Genomic DNA, 22,787 nt, shown 5'->3' with positions numbered 1-22,787 from the left:
GTAATACCACATTCCTTTAAAAAAAAAAATTTAAACTGATGATAGTATTTGCAGTGTCCTACGATACGTCGATCAAACTTTTTCTGGCCAATACCAAGTTATGGATATTTGCTTCAGATTTGATAGAGGTAAACACAATTGTGGGGAGATTTTTCTTGTGATGGGAGATGGTTTAAAAAAAAAAAAAAAAACATTTTCACGACACATAAAAATGGGCTGTTTTTGATTTTCTTCTGATTGGTGTCGCTTTCATCTAAAGGCAGCGGTTTCTACAGGTTGGTTGTACACATTCAAGGCTGTTCCCTTTTTCAGATTGCAAGCACACCAGTGTCATTCCTGGGCGGATAAAACTGACCTTCCTCTTCATGGATTTAAACGTATTTGACTGGCGAAGGGCACCAATTCCACCCTCTGGTTCCTGCCAGTTTTCCTGCCCGTATCAGAAGCAAGCAGCCCAGGTCGTATGACGGCAGACGGATGAGGGTTTTGTGTGACCATGAAGTCATGATTCAGATGATCGGTCGTGGAGCAGCAGACTTAATAAACCCAGTTTGCGTTCTTCTACAATGAGACCTCTTTCTTTGGCTTCTGTGAAATTGTCATCAGCAGTTTATGTAACGAGGGCAAAGGAAGCAGTGAAATCGTTATCAGACTCGCGGCAGAAATTCTCCAAGCGCTCATCATCATGTGCCTCAGCTGCCCCTTCCCTGTCCACCAAGTGTAATTTAATATTTCGATGGTGGGAACTGTTTTTATTTAGGAACATTTTGGATAAACAGCAAAGTGGAAAGAAGCATTTGAGATCAAAGCTTGTTGCAAATATTAAAGTTACTGAAATTTGACTGCCATTCATTTAAATGGAGCCGTCTTTTTTTCTCTTACCATCTATCTGCCTGTTGAAACAAATATAAAAGCATGAAATTACTGTGCAGTTATCAGACCGAGGGTTGTGTTTGTGAATTGAAAAGAGAGCAGTCTATTAACATTATATGGCAAATAAAAAGACAAAAAGAAACAGATGTGCAATACCAGTAAAAGTTTTATTTAAAATAAATAAAACTGTTCAAATACCAGCAGGGATGTAAAATCTTATTGAACAGCTGATGAGAGGAAGGATCTCTTACAACGCTCCTTTGTGCAATTAGGATGCAGCAGTCAGTCACTGAATGAGCTCTCCAGTTCAGCAACAACTTCATGCATGTTAACTATGACAGCCTTGGTCCTGATACAACTTTTTCACTTCTGATACTGATATTGCAGCTTTGAGTATTGGTCGATACTGATATTGACCCGAAATGATGTGTACATTAGTCATATACATTTTTATTACTTATTTTGTAATGTGGAAAAGGCTTCATCAAGTGGTATCACTAAAACAAAGAACAACAGTGAACAATAATAGGTATGAGAACAACCTATTACTTACTGTTGGATAGAAATGCTGGGGCGGATTAAATGCTGGAGTGAAGCGCTTATACCACATGCAAGCCAACACTATCCGATATTTGTTTTTTGGCTGATACTGTGCCGATTTCCGAGATGAGTATCAGACTGGAGGCAACTTAAATCGATTTTAAATTGTTTTTTAGGGCTTTTTTGAAATTATTTTTTATTTTTGTGATTAAATCTTAGCAGTCTTTTTTGAGCAGAATTCTTCATCCGATCAGATGAAGCGAATGCTAAAGTTTTCCCACACGTCTTGGCGTGATCAGCTGCTCGCCTGTGTAAGGTCGGAACCAGTTTTATAGTAACATCCGTCTGTGTGACATTTCCACAACTGCATTCTCGGCCCGTCAGGAGCCACTCCATTGACGGTTCCCACCACTTTACGGACCGCTGTGAGCCGGATGCCCATGACTCCGGACAAACACAGAACCCTCTGTTTACTCTTAAGTCATGCTGCTGGCAGAAGAAAACTCTTCTGCCATTTTATACCCCCCTACCCCATCCCCCCCAACTTTCACTCATTTCCTGTTTGGATGAAACATCAGGAAGTCTGTATTTAACTAATGTGTTTTTGGTCATACTTAACTTTTTTTTTGCTTGTTTCTTCCAGTCTGCTCGGGTTTGGATCCCCGACGCGGAGGAGGTGTGGAAGTCTGCTGAGCTCACCAAGGACTACAAGAATGACGACGCCTCGCTTCAGCTCATGCTGGAGGATGGAACGGTGAGATCATCGAATGGAAGAGTGGTGGTCTCTCTATTTTTGTAACTCCTCCACCCCGTCTACTTCTGCCGCGTCTCATTAGTGGTTATTCTTCGAACCATTAGCACACAAATGGGACTTTCAAGCTAAGATGCCTCCAAGGACCATTTTAAATATATCAGCATATTTAATTCTTTCACATAAAATACAGACCGCTATGAACTCTTTCTATCGTTCCCTCTAGCAGTCACACATAAGCGCTTCTTTTACTGCACACGTTAGCCACACTATTTACAATGTTGCGCTTCTTGTGATTTCAAATGTTAAATGTAACCACAAGCCCCACCTACATATGAAAGAGGTTTTGTGTTTGCCTCCGATTGCGTCACCGTCCATTTAATGTTTCCAAACTTTGCCAGCAGCTTTCTGGGAAGAAAATAATCAGCGAAACGAGGATTAGATACCTTTTACCAGATCATCTAGTTCAGATGAGGAGCCAATATGTCTCAGATCTTGCTGCTTGTACCTCTGCCTTTAATAAAATGCACCTACAAAGGTTTGCAACTCTTATTCTTGTGACTAATATGTACAATATTCTAGAGAATTATTAGCAAAATGAAGCGAATAATTTGTATCCTTTAAAGTTTTTTCACATTTTGTCACCTTGCAGCTATACCCATTAATACAATCTAGTAACTTCAACATCCAGTGCATGACGATTTTAAATTGTCCATTTAAAAAGCAAATGGACAATATGTGCAAAAATCACACTCTTGCGCTGTGAATAATCACCATAAATCGCTATGTCTAAGTTTGTAAGCTTGAAATATAAATATGCATGCAGTCATTGCTCTTTCAGGAATGGTGACATGGGAAAGATCCTCCTTCTGCTGCAATTAAAGTTCAAACAATTATTAGATTTATTTTTTAAAGTTTTAAAGTGCTCAACTGTGGTCTCCCTGCTGAACAGCTGGGAGACCACAGTTGAGCACTTTAAAACTTTTTATGTCAATAAAACCTACCTGCCTTACCTGTAAAACTTTTTATATCAACAAAAAGTTTTAGTAGAAACATATTTTGGTCTATAAAATAATGTGCAAAACTTCTGACCTGCCAGATATCCAGCAGGCCATCACTGACTGGCAGCTCAAGGATGATAATTCGTACAGTTCAGAGCTCCGTTTTCAAACATGTTGATGAAAAATTTAGTGAAAATTGTTCAAAATCAACAGAGATTAACTCAACATTGAGAGGATTCTCAAAGTTTGGAGGGGGTATTTGTGTTGATGTTATGTATCCTGTGGGTATTGATCATATTGTTCATCATTTATCGCAAAAAATTTCTTATGATAAAGATTTTGGTTGTCGTGGTCACAACAAAGTTAAATTAATAATAAAAAATAAACGTACTGTGCTGTCTGAAATGTTAATTTTTCAGGAGCATTGATATATACCAGTAAATTAAAAATATATTATTAAATGCAGAAAATGCCTATTTCAAATAGGAATATTTTTCAAGAATAATATCTGTGGTGCTACCAGTGCTGTGCCATACTGTCACAACCATAAAGTTACCTATGGTTGTGACTTCTCTTCTTATTACTAAGAAAAGAAGTGATAGTTTCTTTTTAAGTCATAATTTTCATTGCTGTCACAATAGTGCTGCAAAATTTCACGATCTCCCACTGTCTACATCTAGATGCATCTGTCCTGTATGTGGTGTCGAGGCTCTGTGTGTGTTGATTTTTAAACCGTTTTGTCATCTCTGATTCTCAGACCATCGATCACAAGCTGGACCCCAAGACGAAGAACCTGCCTTACCTGCGGAACCCGGACATCCTGGTGGGTGAGAACGACCTCACTGCCCTCAGCTACCTCCACGAGCCCGCCGTGCTCCACAACCTTAAAGTCCGCTTCATCGACTCAAAGCTCATCTACACCTACTGTGGTACGTCGTCCACTTCCTGTCGCCTAACCAATGAAAACGCTGTTGATCAAAGCAGGACCTGCTGTCGTTAACAAGCAGCTAACATTTTAAAGTGTGCGATTTCACAGTTAAAGTTAACTGGCTGAACATTCGGATCTTCCACGGCCTCTGTCTTTTGTCTATAGTCTCGATGAAACACATTTCATTCTGTACGCTGCGCTTCTAAGCTGAGGAAACCGTTTATGAACGGCTGTCGCTCATTGCTGGAACGTGTTCGCTGTGTTGCCTTGCTGGGTGTGTGTTGCTGACATAAATCCAGACGAGCATTTCTCTCTCTCCCGCAGGAATCGTTCTCGTGGCCATCAACCCGTACGAGACGTTGCCGATCTATGGAACGGACATAATCAACGCCTACAGCGGGCAGAATATGGGAGACATGGACCCACATATCTTTGCCGTGGCAGAGGAGGCTTACAAGCAGATGGCAAGGTGTGTGTGTCTGTGTGTGTGTGTGTGTGTGTGCGTGCGCGTGCGTGTGTGTGTGTTACCTGAGGAGCTTTGGTTGCAGTCTTCCTGTGGCTCAGCCCTCCCTGTTTCTCCAGGGTTTATAGGTCAAAGCCGGGCCCAAAATAACCACTTGGTGGTCACACTGTCTGCTCCTCACTTCTTGCTCATGTGATCTCAAAGCCCACACAAAGAGGAAGACACCAAACTCTGCTCTGCAGCCAAAACAGACGATTACTGTAGTAATTGTTTATTCTGACAATTAATTGATTAATCATATTTAAAAAAAAAAAAGAATAAGCACGTCCCACTGACTTTTCATTTAACCACTTAAGCTTTTACACAATATTAAAAATACATTAAAGATGCAAATACCATATTTTCTGCACTATAAGGTGCACCGGATTATAAGGCGCACTTTCAATGAATGGCCTATTTTAAAACTTTTTTCATATATAAGGCGCACCGCATTATAAGACGCATAGAATAGACGCTACAGTAGAGGCTGGAGTTACGTTATGCATCCACTAGATGTAGCTGCACTAAAGTGAATGTCAACAAAACAGTCCGACTCCGATCGGCGAGGACAACCTTCTGATACTGGGCCGGAGCGTGGCCGGACGATGGTCACCCTTCTCTGTTCGCGCACAGCATGTTCGTGGAGAACGTGGTGCTACATGACCTGCAGACGACCTGATTCTAGACGGTCGGTAGATAGATAGGTCAGTCAAACTTTATTAATAGATTACAAACCAGCGTTCTGACAACTATCCTAGCATGCACCGCGCGCTTCTTCTTCTATGAGTGAAAACGAAGTCGGTGGCTGCTTACCGTAGTTGCTAGACCTGTTGTGGCTCAGGTCTAGCAACTGAGCCACAACAGGTCTTTATTTTTTCTACTGTTTTCACTTAATTACTGTTTTTGTTGAGATTTGTGTGATTAACTAGTAAATATTGATTATTCACATTTGACTATAAACATTCCAGCAGAGAAGATGATGGGATAAACTAAAACCAGTAATAGATACCAACAAACATGATCCACTTTCAACATGACCTCAACTTTTGACTTTGAACTTCAGTTTTCATCTTATAATGTAACTTTATTATTATTATTATTTGTCAGAGATGAGAGAAACCAGTCTATTATCGTGAGTGGGGAGTCCGGAGCAGGAAAGACCGTCTCAGCCAAATATGCCATGCGGTACTTTGCTACAGTCAGTGGCTCTGCCAGTGAGGCCAACGTAGAAGAGAAGGTTTTGGCTTCCAACCCCATCATGGAGGTAAGAAAACTAGTTTTTATCTCTAGAAAATTACTCCAGATGCACCAATCAGTCGACCAGAGACTGGAATAGACCAATTTTTCTTTGCATCAAAATATAAGGAAAAAAAGAAAGCAAGGACACAAAATAGAAGAAGAAATCAGAGAAATCCCAGGATATCAGGTTCCCTGTCGGTCTTCCTGAATGGATTAAATAGAAAGTTTGACATTTAGAGAGATTCAAGTCTTTTTGCTATAAATCAGAATCGGTCAATTTTTCCCTATTTGGCTTTAATTGGTAATTAATTACTTTAATTACTTGTCAAAAACCTAAAAATCCAAATAAATGTTTCCACTGCCCATTAAATGCATCACATTAAATAACTCCCAGTGTTTTCAGTTAATAAACACACCATTCAGCTTCATGAACTGTGATGCTCTTGTTTTGACCTTGACTGAAATCTTTGAGTCAAGTTTATTTGAATTGCACAATACAGTTCAACATGCTTTATTTGATAAAAACAAAACACAATATACAAAAAAAATACATTACAGTGGCAAATTAAAGAGAAGTAACCAAAAGTTGCAAACCAAGGAGCGGTTCAGCCAGGGGGGTTGTCAGACCGTCAGTTCCCGAAACCATACAAAAGAAAACCTTGTAAAAGCACAGACTGTGCTCAGGGTGAAAAGCTCAGGGGTTAAAACCACAGGAGGGCCAGAAAACAAACACTTTATAAAACAAACACTAAAAAATAATTGGTTAAAGTCAGAATCTGCAGAAAATCAGAAATTTGTATTGGCCAGAAAAACAACCTGATCCCTAGGATGTGCTTTGTGACTGTCATATTGAACTTCCCCACACAGTGTTTAAAAAAAAAATTTAAGTCTGAATGTCTTTGCGTTCCTGTATTCACAAACGTTCTTTATTTCTGACTAGCTTCTGCCAAACAATAAGGGATCCCGTCCTCTCTCCTTCATTTACATCCACTGACTCCTCCCTTCTTCCTCTCCACCTCTCTCTATGATCTCCTCACTTCTGGCTGCTTTCAGCTGTGCTAGCAGAAGTCCCTCCAGTATTTCTGTTTTTCTTTAGCGTTTTTCTCTTCTCTTAGTCTCGCCATCTCTCTGCCCCGTTGGTCCCTTTTCAGCCACTGTGCTCAAATCAGTCTTTAGCCACTCGAGGATGGGCTCACAGAATGAATAAACGTCTTTCTCCTCGTGTCGCAACGATGATGTCACCTCCGCCTGTAGACCTGGATTTAGAGCAGATGGTTGCATCAGCCTTGTTTTCACAGAACCTGCCTGTGTGAATGCCCACTTGACGGGGGGAGCGGGAGTCGCTGTTTGCTCATGCTTGGCTGATGCTGACAGAGATTGGAATACCTGCTCTGCTGAATGCTTCCTTGTCTGCAGTGAAAGATTGTGTGTTTGGCCATAACTCAGCAAGAACCCGCTGTGCTCGTGCTTAATCTAATTCTGTCCAAGCTAGCTCTTATTCAGCTTTGATGTGTGTGTGCGTGCGTGCGTGTTTATGCGGCTCCACCCGTCTGCCGACGATTCCTCCAGGGCTCATTGATCAATGATCCTCAAAGGATGGGGTCTGGCTGCTGTTGAGTCATTTGAATTCATCCATAAGGCAGTGTTACCCTTAAAAAAGCCCGGTGTGTAGAAGAACTGATTCTTTAAAGGAAAATATGTCTATGTTCTCATCTGTTAAACACGCATGTGCTACAATTTAAACTTCTAAAATGACTGAAATCTTACCTCAAATAAATTCCACGTTATCAATATTTCTACAGAAATTTGAAGGTGCACGAGCAGGCATCATAATTTTAAATATAATATTTCAAAAAAAAAAAAAAACAGCTACATCTCAGACGCTACAATCCTTAGTTATCATGTTACATGTTAGAGTTCATGACTGGAAAGTTATAAAAAGATCAAATGAAGGTCATTTGTTAATTCTCCCATTTTGCAAATGGGAGAATAAGAAGGGAAATTAAAACGTTTTAGACTTGATCTGATGCACACTTACACTATAACCTGCAAGGGCAGTGCAGAATCCCCTTTAATCCGATTTCCAAACCCCAGAGTGCCGAGGAGGTGGAGTGTGCCATCAGCCTCCTAAGAGTGGCAGTGCGTAACTTTTATTTGTTTCACCACAACTATGTCTGCCAAAAATAAAACCTGTTCAACTTTCACATTGATTTCTGCCTCATGAAATTGTGCTTCTTTGCTCTTTTTCCATGGTTGCCGTTGGTGACCATGAATGAAGTGACGTTGATTAGCTGGCTCATTTAAATACACCTCACCAATCACGAGGTGCTTTACATTGACCATTTATGATCAATACTTAAAATAGGCTTCAAATGTGCTGATTTCATTCTATTTATTTAGGTACCTTTTTGAGCAGTTTTGCTGACAAATATGCAAACTTAAATTATCATAGAATATTTGTTAGCATAATGCGACTCTCTTTTTGTGTCATTCAGGCCATCGGAAATGCAAAGACCACCCGGAATGACAACAGCAGCCGCTTTGGCAAATACATCGAGATCGGCTTTGACAATCGATATCGCATCATCGGGGCCAACATGAGAACATATCTGCTGGAGAAATCCAGAGTGGTGTTCCAGGTGAGGGCACAAATGCACACGTGTGTGAAGCTGCACATGTGATTTATGACGCAACATCATCACTTTCTCTGTCTCTTTAAAAACTGCTGCTCTTTCTGAAACTGCATCTTCAGGAAGTCATAACAACATGGCTCCTCTCTTCACCCTTTAACAACAGTTTTACCAGTGATGCACTGGGAAGTAGCTCGCATAATGAGCTCAGCAGATTCACTGTTCTGCTGTGTTTGCTAATTGCTGCTGGCTAGTCTGAAGGAGCTGCCAAACCTCTCTAATTTTTATTTGTAAAAAAAATAAGGTAAACCCATGTGTCATCTACATTTTATTTCACAGTAATGCACAACTTTGTCAGTCTAACATTAAGGTCTGTTTTCTGAAATTAGATGTTATGTGAAAATGTTGGAGTGAGAGATTTCTGCAAGCCACTGTGGGAATCTGCTGCCTCATTATGTCACCGAACAAACCAGGCCTACCTGACGGAGCCGTTTCCTTCGCTATGATCACATTAGAGATATTCCAAGATAGCAATCCTTGGCTTTATCCAGATCAGATGTTTAAAAGAAGAGATTGCTTTTGCTCCTTTGATAAATGTCCAGAATTAAATATGATGTTACATTGTGAGAGTTTATCAGTGTCAGTGATGCCCTGGCAAATGTGAGTAGTAATCTGACTTTTTTATTTATTTGCCCAGGCAGTAGCTCTGGTGTGTTTTGTGCAGACCAGGTATTCAGGAGTTACTTCCTGATTTATAAAGTCTACTTTCCTTTTCCTTTTCTTTCTGAGTGTCTGGTTTGTTCAGTGCTGTTGTCAAACTACCATTTAAAAACTCACTTCCTTTTGCTTTTATGTCACTTGGTTTTTATTGCATATATGTGCGTGCTCACCAGGTTTTACTGACTTACTCATAGATCCAGGAAGGCAGCTTCTAAATTAAGAACAGATGTTTGTTTTGGTGTCATAGACGGCGCTGTTGAGGAATGAGGATGTTGCAGAGGAAGGCCTTTCCTTTTTCTTCTCACATGTCTTCATGCCTAGCACCAGAAACTCATATCTAGGTGTGTGTTTACATTCTATGCTTGGGCGTTTCCCGTTCCGATGAGGGTCGCAGGTGCCAAACTGCATATTTTTAGGTTTTGATTTTAATACGCAGCACTGATTTTCAGTTAATACTGATGTCTCTGAGTTTAATACAGGGAGGCCATGTTTCCGGTAAGTATGTTTGTGTGCCCTGGAGCAAAGTGATAATTCCAGATCTTCCGGTTTTAAAAGTGTCAAGTCATGACACTTGTACTCCTATGAAATATTTTAAAAAATATGGATATGCATGATGTCAATTGTTCTGTTTTAGGTCCATCTGGTTGTAGTTCTTGTAACTTGTGTGTTGTCAGGTTCATGTTGTTTGTTCTTCCTGCTCTTCAGGCGGACGAGGAGAGGAATTACCATATCTTCTATCAACTCTGTGCATCAGCTAATCAGCCTGAGTTCAAGAATCTGAGGCTAAGTAAGTTGCATGAACCTCTTCACTTACCGTTCAACTACAGCAGGATAAAAAAACATAAAATACGAGTTGGACAACTCTGGTTAAAATATCCTTGTTCATTGACATCTTTAGTTAAAAATCTTGTTTTTTTCTTTTAGATTAGTTACCAAGAAGTAAATAATTTACCAAAATTTAGAAATTGTTTTCAAAGAAATGTTTTTGTTTTTTGATCACCGATTGCACGTTTCTTTAAAAATCCTGATTCCATTTTTCTTTTATTTATTAGTGCACTCCTAAATACTAGAACTTTTTTACCATTTTGCTCTTAATAGAGTAACGGCACAAGTATAACAATCTGATATTAGCTTATTAATAAGTGGAGGTGTCTTACCAACTTTAGTTTTAAAATTTACCTCAACTAGAGTGTCTGTAAGATTTCAGGGTTTTTTTTGTGCCACTAAATATTTCTGAATATTTGTTGCTGCCTTTTGGCCTGGACTCCCTTGAAGAAGAGGTTTTTAATCTCAATGGGTTTTTTTTAGACTGGTAAAAAAGATTAAATAAAAAATAAATCAATGAAATAATCTAAATTTGTCCTTTTTGTAAGCAGGAGTTCAGTTGTTTTATCGGTGCTAACAACATGTGGGGAACAGGGAGTGATTAAAATCTTTTGAGAAATGTATTTTGGCCTTAATTCTCTCAAATATATCTCTAAGAGCTTTTACTTTCAGAGAAATATTTAGAATATGTAGACCATGGTGATTGTATAGTTTTAAACAAAAGTTTTAGTATTTTCCCTCCGCTCCATGTTTAAATTGAACACTTCCTGTCTTAAAACATCACTACAGTGAATCATGTTTCATGTCAACTCAGATAGATCCAGTCATGTTGGACCAACTTACTCACTGAGTCAGTAGTTGAACAGGCTCCCACAGCGGACCTGCACCTGCTCATCCTGATTTTAGATGCACACACACACGCAGACACACACACACACACACACTCTTCTGGCACCATTACTTACTGCCACTCAGTTTGCATTAGCTCTCTCTCTCACACACACATGCACACACAGAGTCACAGCTGCTGTCTTTTCCTCTCCCGCTGACTTCCTGGATCTGTTAATGGAGTGGTTGTCACAGTCATGTTACTGCCTCTTGTTGCCAGGCAACAGGCCATACCCTAATTAAGTGTTAAATGTGTATAAAGAACGTGATTGTGTGAAAGTTTGGGTTTCATCACTCTCACACAGAAGTGCTTTTGATTTAATTTGTCTTGCAGAAACTCAGCCAATCACATGGTGGCTGATCGGAGGGGGAATGTTCTCAGGACAACATTTTGAATAAATGTTGTCTGATTCCTAATTTCTAGATTTGCGTGTCATCTTCTTTCTGAGAAAGAAATGGTCAGTGTTGACAATTAATAGCAAAGCAGCGTGTCCATTGTTCTTTTAGATGTGACACGTGCAGTTAAAATTTAGTGTGTTGACAACATGACAGCTAAAACCAATGCTAGTCATCATCAGGGAGCAGCAGGGAACTTGTACATGTCTGTAGTTAGGAGAATCATTAAAGTTTGCATTTAACACATTTACCCATGTTGCACAATCTAAAACCAAAAACCTAGAAATAATCCACCTTTCTCCTCTCAGGCACCGCAAACGACTTCCTCTACACCAGGCAGGGCCGCAGTCCCGTCATCGAAGGTGTAGACGACGCCAAAGAGCTTCGCACCACTCGCCACGCCTTCACACTTCTGGGTAAAGTTTCTGCACGTTCTCTATTAACACCTCCGACTGCTGAATTTATGCTGCTCCTAAAATGTAGCAGACACTAAGCGTTCAATTAATCTGTTTGACTGTCTTCGTGTTTTGCAGGTATAAACGAGTCGTATCAGATCGGCCTGTTCCAGGTCTTGGCTGCTATTCTTCACCTTGGAAATGTGGAGATAAAAGACAGAGACTCAGACAGCAGCCTTATTGCTGTGAGGAAGCTGTTTTTTTTATCTGCATTAGAAATGTGGTTCCTAGAACTTGTTCTGAAGATATATTTATATAGATAAGTAAGCCTGTTGTAATAAGCAATTAATCAGTTACATTTCATGATAAATTATAATGGGTTTGATGATTTCCATTATGATGATTAATATTTTTTGAAGGGCAGAGACGTACAGAGACTTCATATTCCATTTTATGTATGTGAATGTTTTTCATTTCCTTTCTTTTTATCGTTTTTGGTTGTCATGTTTTAGTTTTGACATTTAAAATGTCTTCCAGTTCCAGTATTAAGATTCCTTTACAAATGAAAGTTTATTGGTCTTTGACAGGACAAACTTGCTTTTTTATTGTTCTGGGACAAATTATCATCCAGCAAAATCTGTTTGTTGTGACAATGTTCTAGATAAACACAAAGAAATAGTTTTATGATGATTTAAAAAAAAAAAAAAAAATTCCCGGATGTATTTAGAAGATGAACATTTTTGGCTTTCTGCTTTTTAGCCCAAAAATCGTCACCTGACGGCGTTCTGTGAGCTGGTGGGCGTGACCTATCAGGACATGTCCCAGTGGCTGTGCCACAAGAAGCTGAAGACGGCCACAGAGACCTACATCAAGCCCCTGCCCCGCCTTCAGGCCACCAACGCTCGCGACGCTCTGTCCAAACATATCTATGCCAAGCTGTTCAACTGGATCGTAGAGCATGTGAACAAGGCTCTGGTCACCAACGTCAAGCAGCACTCCTTCATTGGAGTCCTGGACATCTATGGGTACATATGAGCAGCAGCTGAGCTGTGGTTGGTGGATCGGGAGGCTGAGAGCCAACGAAGAGACAGGAAGATGTAAATAACAGAAATGAGATGCAGTCAGTGTAGCTTCCCTTTGATTTATCCTGGATTAGTTCACCCACATAAGGTGTCCGCACAGCCTTATAAAGTCTTAAATTCATAAATCTCAAATTAAGAACTTAAAATGTTATTAATGTTTGAAAAAGTAAATTGGCCTAAAAAAAGGTCTTAAATTTTGGTGTGGCAGAACGATTTAATCGTATATGATTTTTTTTCTTGCGGGGCTTTTCTGTCCGGCAGAAGTTTGTCACTTGAGGCTAATGGTAGCTAGCATATCCTAGCCAAATAGCCAACTAGCTAGCAGTTTTGCTTCTGTCACTGGTGAGTTCAAATTTATTGCCAGTTTGAATTGGCTAGGCTACATTTCTGGGATTCAGGTCTGACATTTTATTCATAATGGTCTTAAAAAGTTCAATTTCCTTTGGTGAAACCTGCAGAAAAAGTACATAAGTGTAATTTACTTTTTTATATATATATCAGTATGTAGATGTTGTAGGTTTATAGTGCAAATCCAGTGATTTATCTGTTATCTTTTGGCTGTTTAGGTTTGAAACGTTTGAAATCAACAGCTTTGAGCAGTTCTGCATCAACTACGCAAATGAAAAACTGCAGCAACAGTTCAACATGGTGAGCAGCGTCGATTTACCCACTAAACTTCCCGTTATCCATACCGTCAAACATTTCCTTGACTTTTAAAATGTCTTTTTATTGCTGTTTGTTTGCATATTTTGTGTGAAAACAGCACGTGTTCAAGCTAGAGCAGGAGGAGTACATGAAGGAGCAGATCCCCTGGACTTTGATCGACTTCTATGACAATCAGCCCTGCATCAACCTCATAGAAGCTAAAATGGGCATCCTGGACCTGCTGGACGAGGAGTGCAAGGTACAGAGTCAGAACAGCAAACATGGAGCATCTTCTCATATGAAGTCAGGAAAATGTTTTCAAGGATTTATTAGGGGTGCACAAGCAAATTTATTGGTACCAATTTGCTTAATTTTGGGAGATTGGTGATTGGCCAATTTTTACATGTGAAACCGATCTTATCCACTGATGCTGTCAACCTCGGCAAAGGTCTGAAAATCAACCACTGTGCTTTTCTTTTCTCCTGTGAGAGAGGTTTTACTGACAGACCAGCCCACCAGGTCATGTCTGCACATTTGCAGTTAACAATAGTCACCACATTGTTGCCAATTCAGCAACTTTCCTGATATATTGAGCAATGGTTCAGACAAAAATTGGTATTGGCCAAAATTGAAATCGGTAAGTTAGGCTTTTTAAAAGATCAGTAATCGGCGATCAGCCAGAAAACTGCAATCGATGCACCACTAGACTACATGTCATGTTTTGTTTTGTTTTTTGTTTTGTTTTTTTTATCTTAAATTTCTACGAAACTCTGCATTGTTGCACCTTCTGAAATATGGAAAACATTTTTATGCTACAGGTGGAATGAAAAGTTAATGATTAATGTAAAGAAGCAGCAAAAGTAAAGTTTGCTTTTCAGTAGCTTTTGGACTTCAGATTCATATTTGTCTTTACCCCTCAATCAGTTTTTTCAAATGTTCCCCTCTCACACATGTGAGAAACTAAGATTTGTCACTGTGCTGCTCAGTTTTACACCATTACCTTAAATATTTCATCTTATGAGACTCTCAATCTTTCCAAGGCCATTTTCTGTTGAATTTTGAAGTTGGTCGCATTGCTTTGTGATCCAAGCAGAAACATTTTTCTGAATCATCTGTATGCTGTTTTGCTGCTTTATCAATCGTTTTCTTGCTGTTCTCTTCAGATGCCGAAAGGTTCTGATGACTCCTGGGCTCAGAAGCTGTATAACACCCACCTGAAGACTTGTTCCCTGTTCGAGAAGCCGCGCATGTCCAACCGCGCCTTCATCATCCAACATTTTGCTGATAAGGTGAATTTCTCAATGTCTTTTTGCAGTGATTTTGTTAGACTAGATCTTCTCTTATCATCTGTGCCTATCTTGCAAACCTCAATCTGTCCTATTCTTGATGTTTATATATCTAAAAACAAAATGTCTGTTAGGATCCTGAGTCGCTGTTGTTGTTGAGCAGGTCGAGTATCAGTGTGAGGGTTTCTTGGAGAAGAACAAGGACACAGTAAACGAAGAGCAGATCCACGTGCTGAAGGCCAGCAAGGTGAGACGCACCGCGCCGCCATCACAGCTTATCCAGCCAGAAACAAACTGACTGTCTAGTTAAAGTATGCTAAGCTTAGAAATCTATTAAAATAAATGAAATTCAGGGAGATAAATAAAGGAAGGCAGCTGCTTCTTCAGGATTAACTCTGAGAAGTTCTCCAACTAACTATGTCACTTGAATGATAGGGGAAACAGCGCCCTCCACTGGCCACATCAGAGCAGTGATAGCCCAACAACAATAGAATCAACACAGCAATTTGTTTTTAACGCACATTCAGATTTTATTTCAATCTTAAACAAAGTCAGAGTTTAACTGGTTTGTGTAAACTGTCCCATACAAATAAGAACAAAATGAAATGGAAATTAAATGTACCAGTTTAATTTAAAACATTGTTACAACTATTGTCTGAATAATTTATCGTCAAGCTATTTAGGATGGGTTATGTTTATGTATTTGCAGATCAAACTAAAACCCGCACATACTCACATAGAGATCTTAATTAACTTAAATGAAGCCAGTGTCTCTTTTTTTATTGGTGCCTTTTACAAAATAACTCACTTCCTGGTTTGCACCCGCTAATCAACACACATGTAAGTTACGACTGTTTCTTTCACGTTGACCTTCAGCTGTTCTTTTTTAGACCTGAACAGGAGCAGAGCTGGGTAAGAGGATGTGAAATATCAGACTTAACAACTCTAACAAGACCTGCTAATGTTCCCAAACACACACTGGATACAATCAAGATTAGGGGATAATTAACTTCTAATGAGATTTAATTTAATCTCCGTTTTAGTATTTCGCACAGCTAATCTAATCATTTTGTGAGCGAGTCGACACTTTGGTCAAACATTTTCACAACAGAGTTAAGATCCTGTTTTTAAAATCATCACAAATGATAAACGATCAGGAATGTTTTTCAATCTTTATTTCTTACACTGGAACCTCAACAATGCTCCCAATTTTTGAAGGTAAAATTCATAATGAGCCACTAACTACTAAATCCATTATTATTCAAAAAGAGAAAAAATACTGAATTCTCTGTTTTTAATGAAGTAGCTGTGTACTACAGTCGCTACGATAAATGACATCTGTTCATCAGAAAGTTGTCTGCAGTGGCTCGATAATTTTCACACGCTTTCATCTTTTTACATTTCGTCACAATACAAACTCTGTGTATTTTATTGAGATTGGATGTGACCGACATAAAGTAGTGCATAGTTGTGGAGTGGAAGGAGAATTAAATAATCCACAAACACAAAACTGAGAGGTTTGTGGTGTATTTACATTCCGACACCCGGTGAGTAAATTATAAAACCATTTAATGCTGAATTTAAACTGTAAGCCGTATTCATCTGCAATCCCTAAACTCCTCTGATCAACTATTGATGGATTTTACTAATTTCCTGAGATTCCTATAATGTGGATATTTCACTTGGAACAGAATCAAGATTCTTTTATTTGACTTTATCGGTCATTCCAGGATGTTGCGCTGCCTTTTTGATTGTTGCAGCCTTATTATTATTATTATTATTATTATTATTATTATTATTATTAGCTTTATTTTTGGCAGGATATTGTCGTACAGAGCTTCCCACCAAAAAAAAAGGATTTTAACATGGTTAATATTTGAAGTACAAATTAAATTTATACAAATAAAATCATGACCTGATTAGGGGTCAAAGTGCAAAAGAAGAATGTCATACTGGTCATTCAAGTTAATATAAATGGTATTCATATTAGGAACATCATAAAAATTATTTTTTTAAAAAAACTAAATTAAATTACAAAAAATATTTAAGACACATCATGATCCAGGAAGTTAATCTAGATTAGGGTAAAGGGGATTGGTCAAAATTCACCTGTGTTACAGCGATTGGTCAGAAAAGTTGGAAAAGAAAAGTTGCGGTGAGAATTGCAAGTCCGCACAAAATTAGCAAATGAGGGAATTTGCATTAATAGTTGCGATCTAAACTTCCTAAAGAGATTATTGTATTTAGAAAAGCACACAGCCTGACTCTACACAGAGCAAAGAACAGCTCAACAAATAAGAGCTGACATGTTTCTACGTGGATGATTTTATTGACCAACTTTACATCAACATGGTTCACTGGAAACTCTTCACTTTTTTTTAAAGTAATGCTTCCATCCATTTATTCTCTTTCAGTTTTATTTTCATTTTTAAGTTCTTTGTTGTTTATAGCAGGATGATCATCATTTTTTAACTTCCTTTAAACTTTTTCCTTTAATGTTGTAACTGTGTATCCATCTGTTGTCTGTCTGTCTGTGCGTGTTTGTGTGTTTGCGTGTGTGCGTGTGTGTCCTCATCATGACAACCTTCCCCGCCAACAGAAGGTAAACAGAAGCGTTCTGAGAGCGCCAGTGCGCCTGTAGCTCTTCATTTAGCTTTTTTTTGCCTTCCTTCCTCGTCTCTCTCTGTTTCTCTTTGTGGCTCTGAGTTATTTCACTCTAAGCGCACCAAGGAGTTTGACGTTGTGTGTGTGTCTGTGTGTGCTGCATGGGGGTGGGAGCAACAGTGGCACTGCAGGGGGCAAAAGTCAGGACTCGTCTCTACAGTCAGGAACAAAGGAAGGAGAGTGTTTTTATCTTCCAGAGTGAAGTTGAACGCTGAAGGCATCGCGGCTCTCCTGCTTAACAAGGCGGTTAGAGAAGCAGCATGGCGCCGTGGCGCTGCTCAAATAACCCCGCATCTTCATCATGTAACCTCAGTGTTATGACTGACAGTGTTTACATCCTAACTCTATGGCCGGGTTACGCCATGCGGTCATGTATGACCTTCGTTTTGTCATACATGACCAAACATTTAACGTTTTCACCACGTTTGTTTTTTCTATTCTTTTTTTAACTTTCAAACTAATTGATTGATCGTGTGACCTCCACTCACATATTTGAGTCTGATTAACTTTCTCGTCTAAAAGTAACAAACACGTATGTTCCATGAAGTGTTGAAATGTAAAAACTTCTATCAGTAGTTATAAGATACAAAAGCTCAATTGCTGTCATTGCTTTGGGGAAAGCTTAAGAAGAGCCTAACAGCATGGCTGGGAGACTCTAGCCTGAAGCCTGAAGCGTCTCCCGTTGGGCTGGTTCTTTTTCTGCTAACTGTAACCGGGTTGCTGTTTCCAGTTCGACCTGCTGGTGGAGCTGTTCCAGGATGAGGAGAAGGCGACCACCCCCACCGGCCAGGTGCCCGGCACTGGGGGCCGGACCCGCCTCAGCATCAAACCGGACAAGGGTCGGGACACAAGCAGCAAGGAGCACAAGAAGACTGTGGGCTGTCAGGTGGGTGGTACTGCCCCCTACAGGCTCACATACAGATACACACCTGATGGCAAATAGGACAAAAAAAACTTTATTTATAGGGCTGCCACGATTTATCGGCTTAATTGTGATTAATCGATTATTGAAGTAATTATCAATGATTCATTGATAAAAGGCCATTACCTGAAAAAAGAAAACATTTTTAGAGCAGTAATTTAGCCAAATTGTTCAAAATATATAATAAAAGAAACAATAAAACTTTGTGTAAATGTTTTACACAAAGCTCCTCAGGTGGCAAAATGTCAGCTGCACCCAGTTCAAATCCACTACATTATTCTCTTTCAGGTCATATAATGTTTATTTTCTTATCATTTAATGTATTTCTAATATTATGTAAAAAAAAAAAATGCTGAGTGACTGAATGAAAAATGTGCATATATGACGATATTTTTGATCCGATTAATCGGTTGATTGTTTGAATAATCAGTTGTTTAAACAGTGGTTAGTTGCAGCCCTGACTGAAGGACACTGGTTTTCTTTTGTAGTTTCGTAACTCTCTCCAAATGTTAATGGAGACTCTGAACGCCACCACTCCACACTACGTCCGCTGCATCAAACCCAACGACTTCAAGCTGGCCTTCTCGTGAGTCTCCTCTCTCTACTTTCTTCTCCCCACATTGTTTTTTTTTTCCTGCTTTGCTAAATTTAATTGAATTTACTCCCTCATCTATAAAGTAGCCCGGTCTTCCTCTGTGCTCCAGTTGCCTGCAGACCAACATGCTGACTGTGGTTTTGTGCTGTTGGCAGGTTTGATCCAAAGCGAGCAGTGCAGCAGCTCAGAGCTTGTGGCGTTCTGGAAACCATCCGCATATCTGCGGCCGGTTTCCCTTCCAGGTACCCAAACATCCTCACTCTAAACAAGAAAATAGCTGCTGCTGCCTGATGGGATTGTGTAAAGCTATGATCTGCCTCATCTCTTTAGGAGTGCTGTCAGTAACAAAGTTCCATGTATTTATGGATAAATTGATAATGTTTACTACAATATAAAACTTTATATATACATCTGGGAAACTACTAATGTAGTAAAATCAAATAATTGCATAGATATATTTCTTAAAAAATAACATCATTTGTACAAGCTTCAAAATATAGAAGTGAACCACAGCAGATGATGATCTTTTTATTTCTACATTGTAAATTCATAATAAATAGCAGCTGTCAGACTTAATATTTGAGTTGAAAACTAAGATTTAACTTTCAGGAAAACTCATTTGTTCGCTTATTGCAACTACAGGAAGCTTTTTTTTTTATTAATTATTACTGTTAATTGATGTCAAACATCTACAAATGGAAGAGTCGTCAGTCACAACATCCTCACCAAAGAGGGTTGTTGTTGTTGTCGGTGTACTCTGGGTTTTCTTTGTTTTGTTTGTTGGTCGAGGCTTTGAGCAACAAACAATTTCATTTGTTTTTCAACAATTACCGTTTTGGATGTTCTCTATCTCTATGCTACTTAACACTTAACTCTATGCAGATTTAAACGTACTTTGTACAATTTAGAGTTTTAATATTTATATTATCTGATTGTCACCGGTCTTTAAGTTACTTTAATTTAAGTTAATGTGTCACACAGTCATCATGTATGAAACAAAAGTGATGTCAGTTGGTGAAAAGTTTCTAATAACTACGTAGAAATACCTGAAAGCATAGAGCTTAAAAGCAGTGTACTTTCCTTTCACCATAACTGTATATTCCATGCTGGTATTAAGGAATCGCTCAGTTTTCTATGTGTTTTGTCAGATGGACGTACCAGGAGTTCTTCAGCCGCTACAGAGTGCTGATGAAGCAGAAAGATGTTCTCCCTGACAAGAAGCTGACCTGCAAGAACGTTCTGGAGAAATTAGTACAGGTCAGACTGACTTTAATGTTCCACTGTACTGCTCACAATGTGCTATTTCTTTTTTAAATAATCCCACAAACCTCTTCTCTGCGCTCTCCGTTCTTCAGGACCAGGATAAGTATCAGTTCGGTAAGACTAAGATCTTCTTCAGGGCCGGCCAGGTGGCATACCTGGAAAAGCTGAGAGCGGACAAGCTGCGTGCCGCCTGCATCCGCATCCAGAAGACCATCCGCTGCTGGCTGGCACGCAAGAAGTACCTGCGCCAGCGCAGCGCCGCCATCACCATTCAGAGGTTCACCAGGGGATACCAGGCCCGCTGGTAGGTGACGCTTTACTTTCTGGGTCAGCATCAGCTCAAGTTTATGCTAAAAAGTGTGGAAATTGAGTTACTGCACAATAAAGTTTATTAACTGTGCAACAATAAGTCAAGCAACATATTGGTATGATGATTATTAAAAGAGGAAAATAGTGGGCGGAGTCAGAACAACAATGGCAAAGGACTGTGGGTCGATTGAAACCATTTTACCACATATTTGTTCCTGCTATTTGTTTAAATATGGTACAAATAATTTCCTAGCCTTATGATTTACAGAGCAGTTTATTTTTCTTTTCTTTTTTAACTCTATTTTATGAATTATGGAGATGAATAATACTAAAATTATTCACATCTCAAATTTACTTGTGCATTATTCTTTGGAAATTCTCTTTCTTTCCATTCCTGTAACCATTTGTGGAAATTGATTCATAATGAAACATGGATTGACTCCTAATTGAGCCACAATAATTTTAAACAACCTACTGCTTTATTGTTATGATCTATTTATCAAATTAATGAAGATGAATTTGCTTATGGCTCTCTAGAAATATAGAAAATGACTTTAGAGCTGACATGATTAATTGTGATGAATCAATTATTGAAATAATCAACTAATTTAGTAATCGATTAATCATTAACTGGAGTGTACAGACTAAAAAAAAGGCAATTTTCTGAAAGAACAACAGTGATTAAGGCAAAACTGTACAAAAAATACACATTTTGCATTTAAGATAAGAAACTGTGTAAATATGTTCTACCCAGAGTTTCTCAAATTGTGCCGTTTTAGCTTCACTTGATTCAAATTCTGTAAATGAAAAAAAATGTCCTATTATCACCAGTTACTAATCTGGTTTTCCACAAATAATCAACAGATTTTTGCAACAAATAATCAAGAGTTCACTAAAGAAAAGCCACGTTGTTGCATTTTAAACAATAAAATTGTTTTCTTATTTAAAAAAGGAAGTGAATTGGTTTACATATATTCTTTTACACGATTAATCGACTCAAAATAATGGCTAGAATAATCTATTACTAAAATAATTGTTAGCTACAACATTAAATGATTTTAAATTGTAACGTCTCAATTGTAAGTGAAAAATATTGTCCTGTTTGGTCTGAAATGATGCATGATGCGAAATGGCCACTGGCTTCACTTCACACTTCAAACTTCAAAACAACCCATAGAAAACTAAAACAAAACGAGATTATCAAAGGTAATTTACAGAAAAAGGACATAGATGTTTATTTTGTACAAACAGACACGCTGGTGGCAAATACTGGAACTTAAAGATCTAAAGAAACAGTTGAAGCTATGAGTAGAAAAAAAAAAATCCCTCTCTGTGTTTCCGGACAGTTTGGCGAAGTTCATGCGTCGCACGCAGGCGGCCACCATCATCCAGAAGTACCAGAGGATGTGTGTGGAGCGGAAACGCTACAGGCAGAAGCAGGCGGCTGCGCTGGCCATGCAGACCATCCTCAGAGCCTACATGGCCCGGCAGAAGTACCAGGCGGTGAGACCCGGCACACGACGACACATTCATTCATGTTTTTCCTTCATCAGGACAATCATTCAGACTGTTACCATAGCAACATTTTGTTGCTATGGTAAATTATCCCAGAAGGCATTAGAATAAATTATAATATTGTTGTTTTGAGACTATTTTCAAGTACTATAGTAGTAGTGAAACAACAATGCAACAATACTTTCGCAAAGATCAATACACTTTAAATTCTAATGAATATTTAATACTTGAACTAGAAGACATTTTAAATATTTAAAGTAAACAAACAAAACGACAAATAAAATGAATTATGAAATGTCTAAATATCACAAAGCACCAGATTGAAGACTTTAACGTCCAGATTTTGGTAGAGAGAGAGAAAAGCGATAAATGATGAAAATAGAATTTATTGACCTCGTTTCAATTCATCATGCAATTTATTGATTTATTGCGACAGGCCTACATTAAAATCTGCGTAGTTCTCCACAAACGTCTTTCGGTTCTGTATAATTCAAAGTCTCTTTCTCCCCCGTCGTCTCGGTGCAGCTGCTGCGGGAGCACAAGGCCGTCATCATTCAGAAGCACGTCCGCGGCTGGTTGGCCCGCTGCTGGTACAAGCGCTGCCTGGAGGCCATCGTCTACCTGCAGTGCTGCATCCGCAGGATGAGAGCCAAGCGGGAGCTGAAGAAGCTGAAAATCGAGGCTCGCTCGGTGGAGCACTTCAAGAAGCTCAACAAAGGCATGGAAAACAAAATCATGCAGCTGCAGAGGAAGATCGACGAGCAGGTGACGAGCGTCCAGTCTCCGTTTCGGTCGATCCTCGTCTATATTAGACCCTC

General features: G+C 39.1%; 1 protein-coding gene across 3 annotated transcripts in view; it reads left to right on the top strand.

Moving 5' to 3' along the window:
* Nucleotides 1–22,787, top strand: part of myo5aa (myosin VAa) — a 56,509-nt gene that overhangs the window by 12,099 nt on the left and 21,623 nt on the right. For all 3 annotated transcript variants that reach the window (XM_081605009.1, XM_081605010.1, XM_081605008.1), the window contains exons 2-21: nucleotides 2,057–2,167; nucleotides 3,923–4,094; nucleotides 4,418–4,562; nucleotides 5,703–5,859; nucleotides 8,330–8,473; nucleotides 9,890–9,971; nucleotides 11,602–11,709; nucleotides 11,827–11,933; nucleotides 12,448–12,713; nucleotides 13,337–13,418; nucleotides 13,534–13,674; nucleotides 14,579–14,704; nucleotides 14,865–14,948; nucleotides 18,096–18,251; nucleotides 18,776–18,873; nucleotides 19,038–19,124; nucleotides 20,031–20,139; nucleotides 20,238–20,449; nucleotides 21,801–21,957; nucleotides 22,495–22,734. In XM_081605009.1, coding sequence (XP_081461135.1) covers nucleotides 2,057–2,167; nucleotides 3,923–4,094; nucleotides 4,418–4,562; nucleotides 5,703–5,859; nucleotides 8,330–8,473; nucleotides 9,890–9,971; nucleotides 11,602–11,709; nucleotides 11,827–11,933; nucleotides 12,448–12,713; nucleotides 13,337–13,418; nucleotides 13,534–13,674; nucleotides 14,579–14,704; nucleotides 14,865–14,948; nucleotides 18,096–18,251; nucleotides 18,776–18,873; nucleotides 19,038–19,124; nucleotides 20,031–20,139; nucleotides 20,238–20,449; nucleotides 21,801–21,957; nucleotides 22,495–22,734 — 2,784 coding nt within the window. The remainder of the gene's footprint in view (nucleotides 1–2,056; nucleotides 2,168–3,922; nucleotides 4,095–4,417; nucleotides 4,563–5,702; nucleotides 5,860–8,329; nucleotides 8,474–9,889; nucleotides 9,972–11,601; nucleotides 11,710–11,826; nucleotides 11,934–12,447; nucleotides 12,714–13,336; nucleotides 13,419–13,533; nucleotides 13,675–14,578; nucleotides 14,705–14,864; nucleotides 14,949–18,095; nucleotides 18,252–18,775; nucleotides 18,874–19,037; nucleotides 19,125–20,030; nucleotides 20,140–20,237; nucleotides 20,450–21,800; nucleotides 21,958–22,494; nucleotides 22,735–22,787) is intronic.

This window comes from Poecilia reticulata, chromosome 3, assembly GCF_904066995.2.
Source record: "Poecilia reticulata chromosome 3, P_reticulata-male-v2, whole genome shotgun sequence".
Classification (NCBI taxonomy): Eukaryota; Metazoa; Chordata; class Actinopteri; order Cyprinodontiformes; family Poeciliidae; genus Poecilia; species Poecilia reticulata.
Note: the sequence above shows the minus strand (reverse complement) of the source record. Positions and strands in the feature narration are given on the sequence as shown.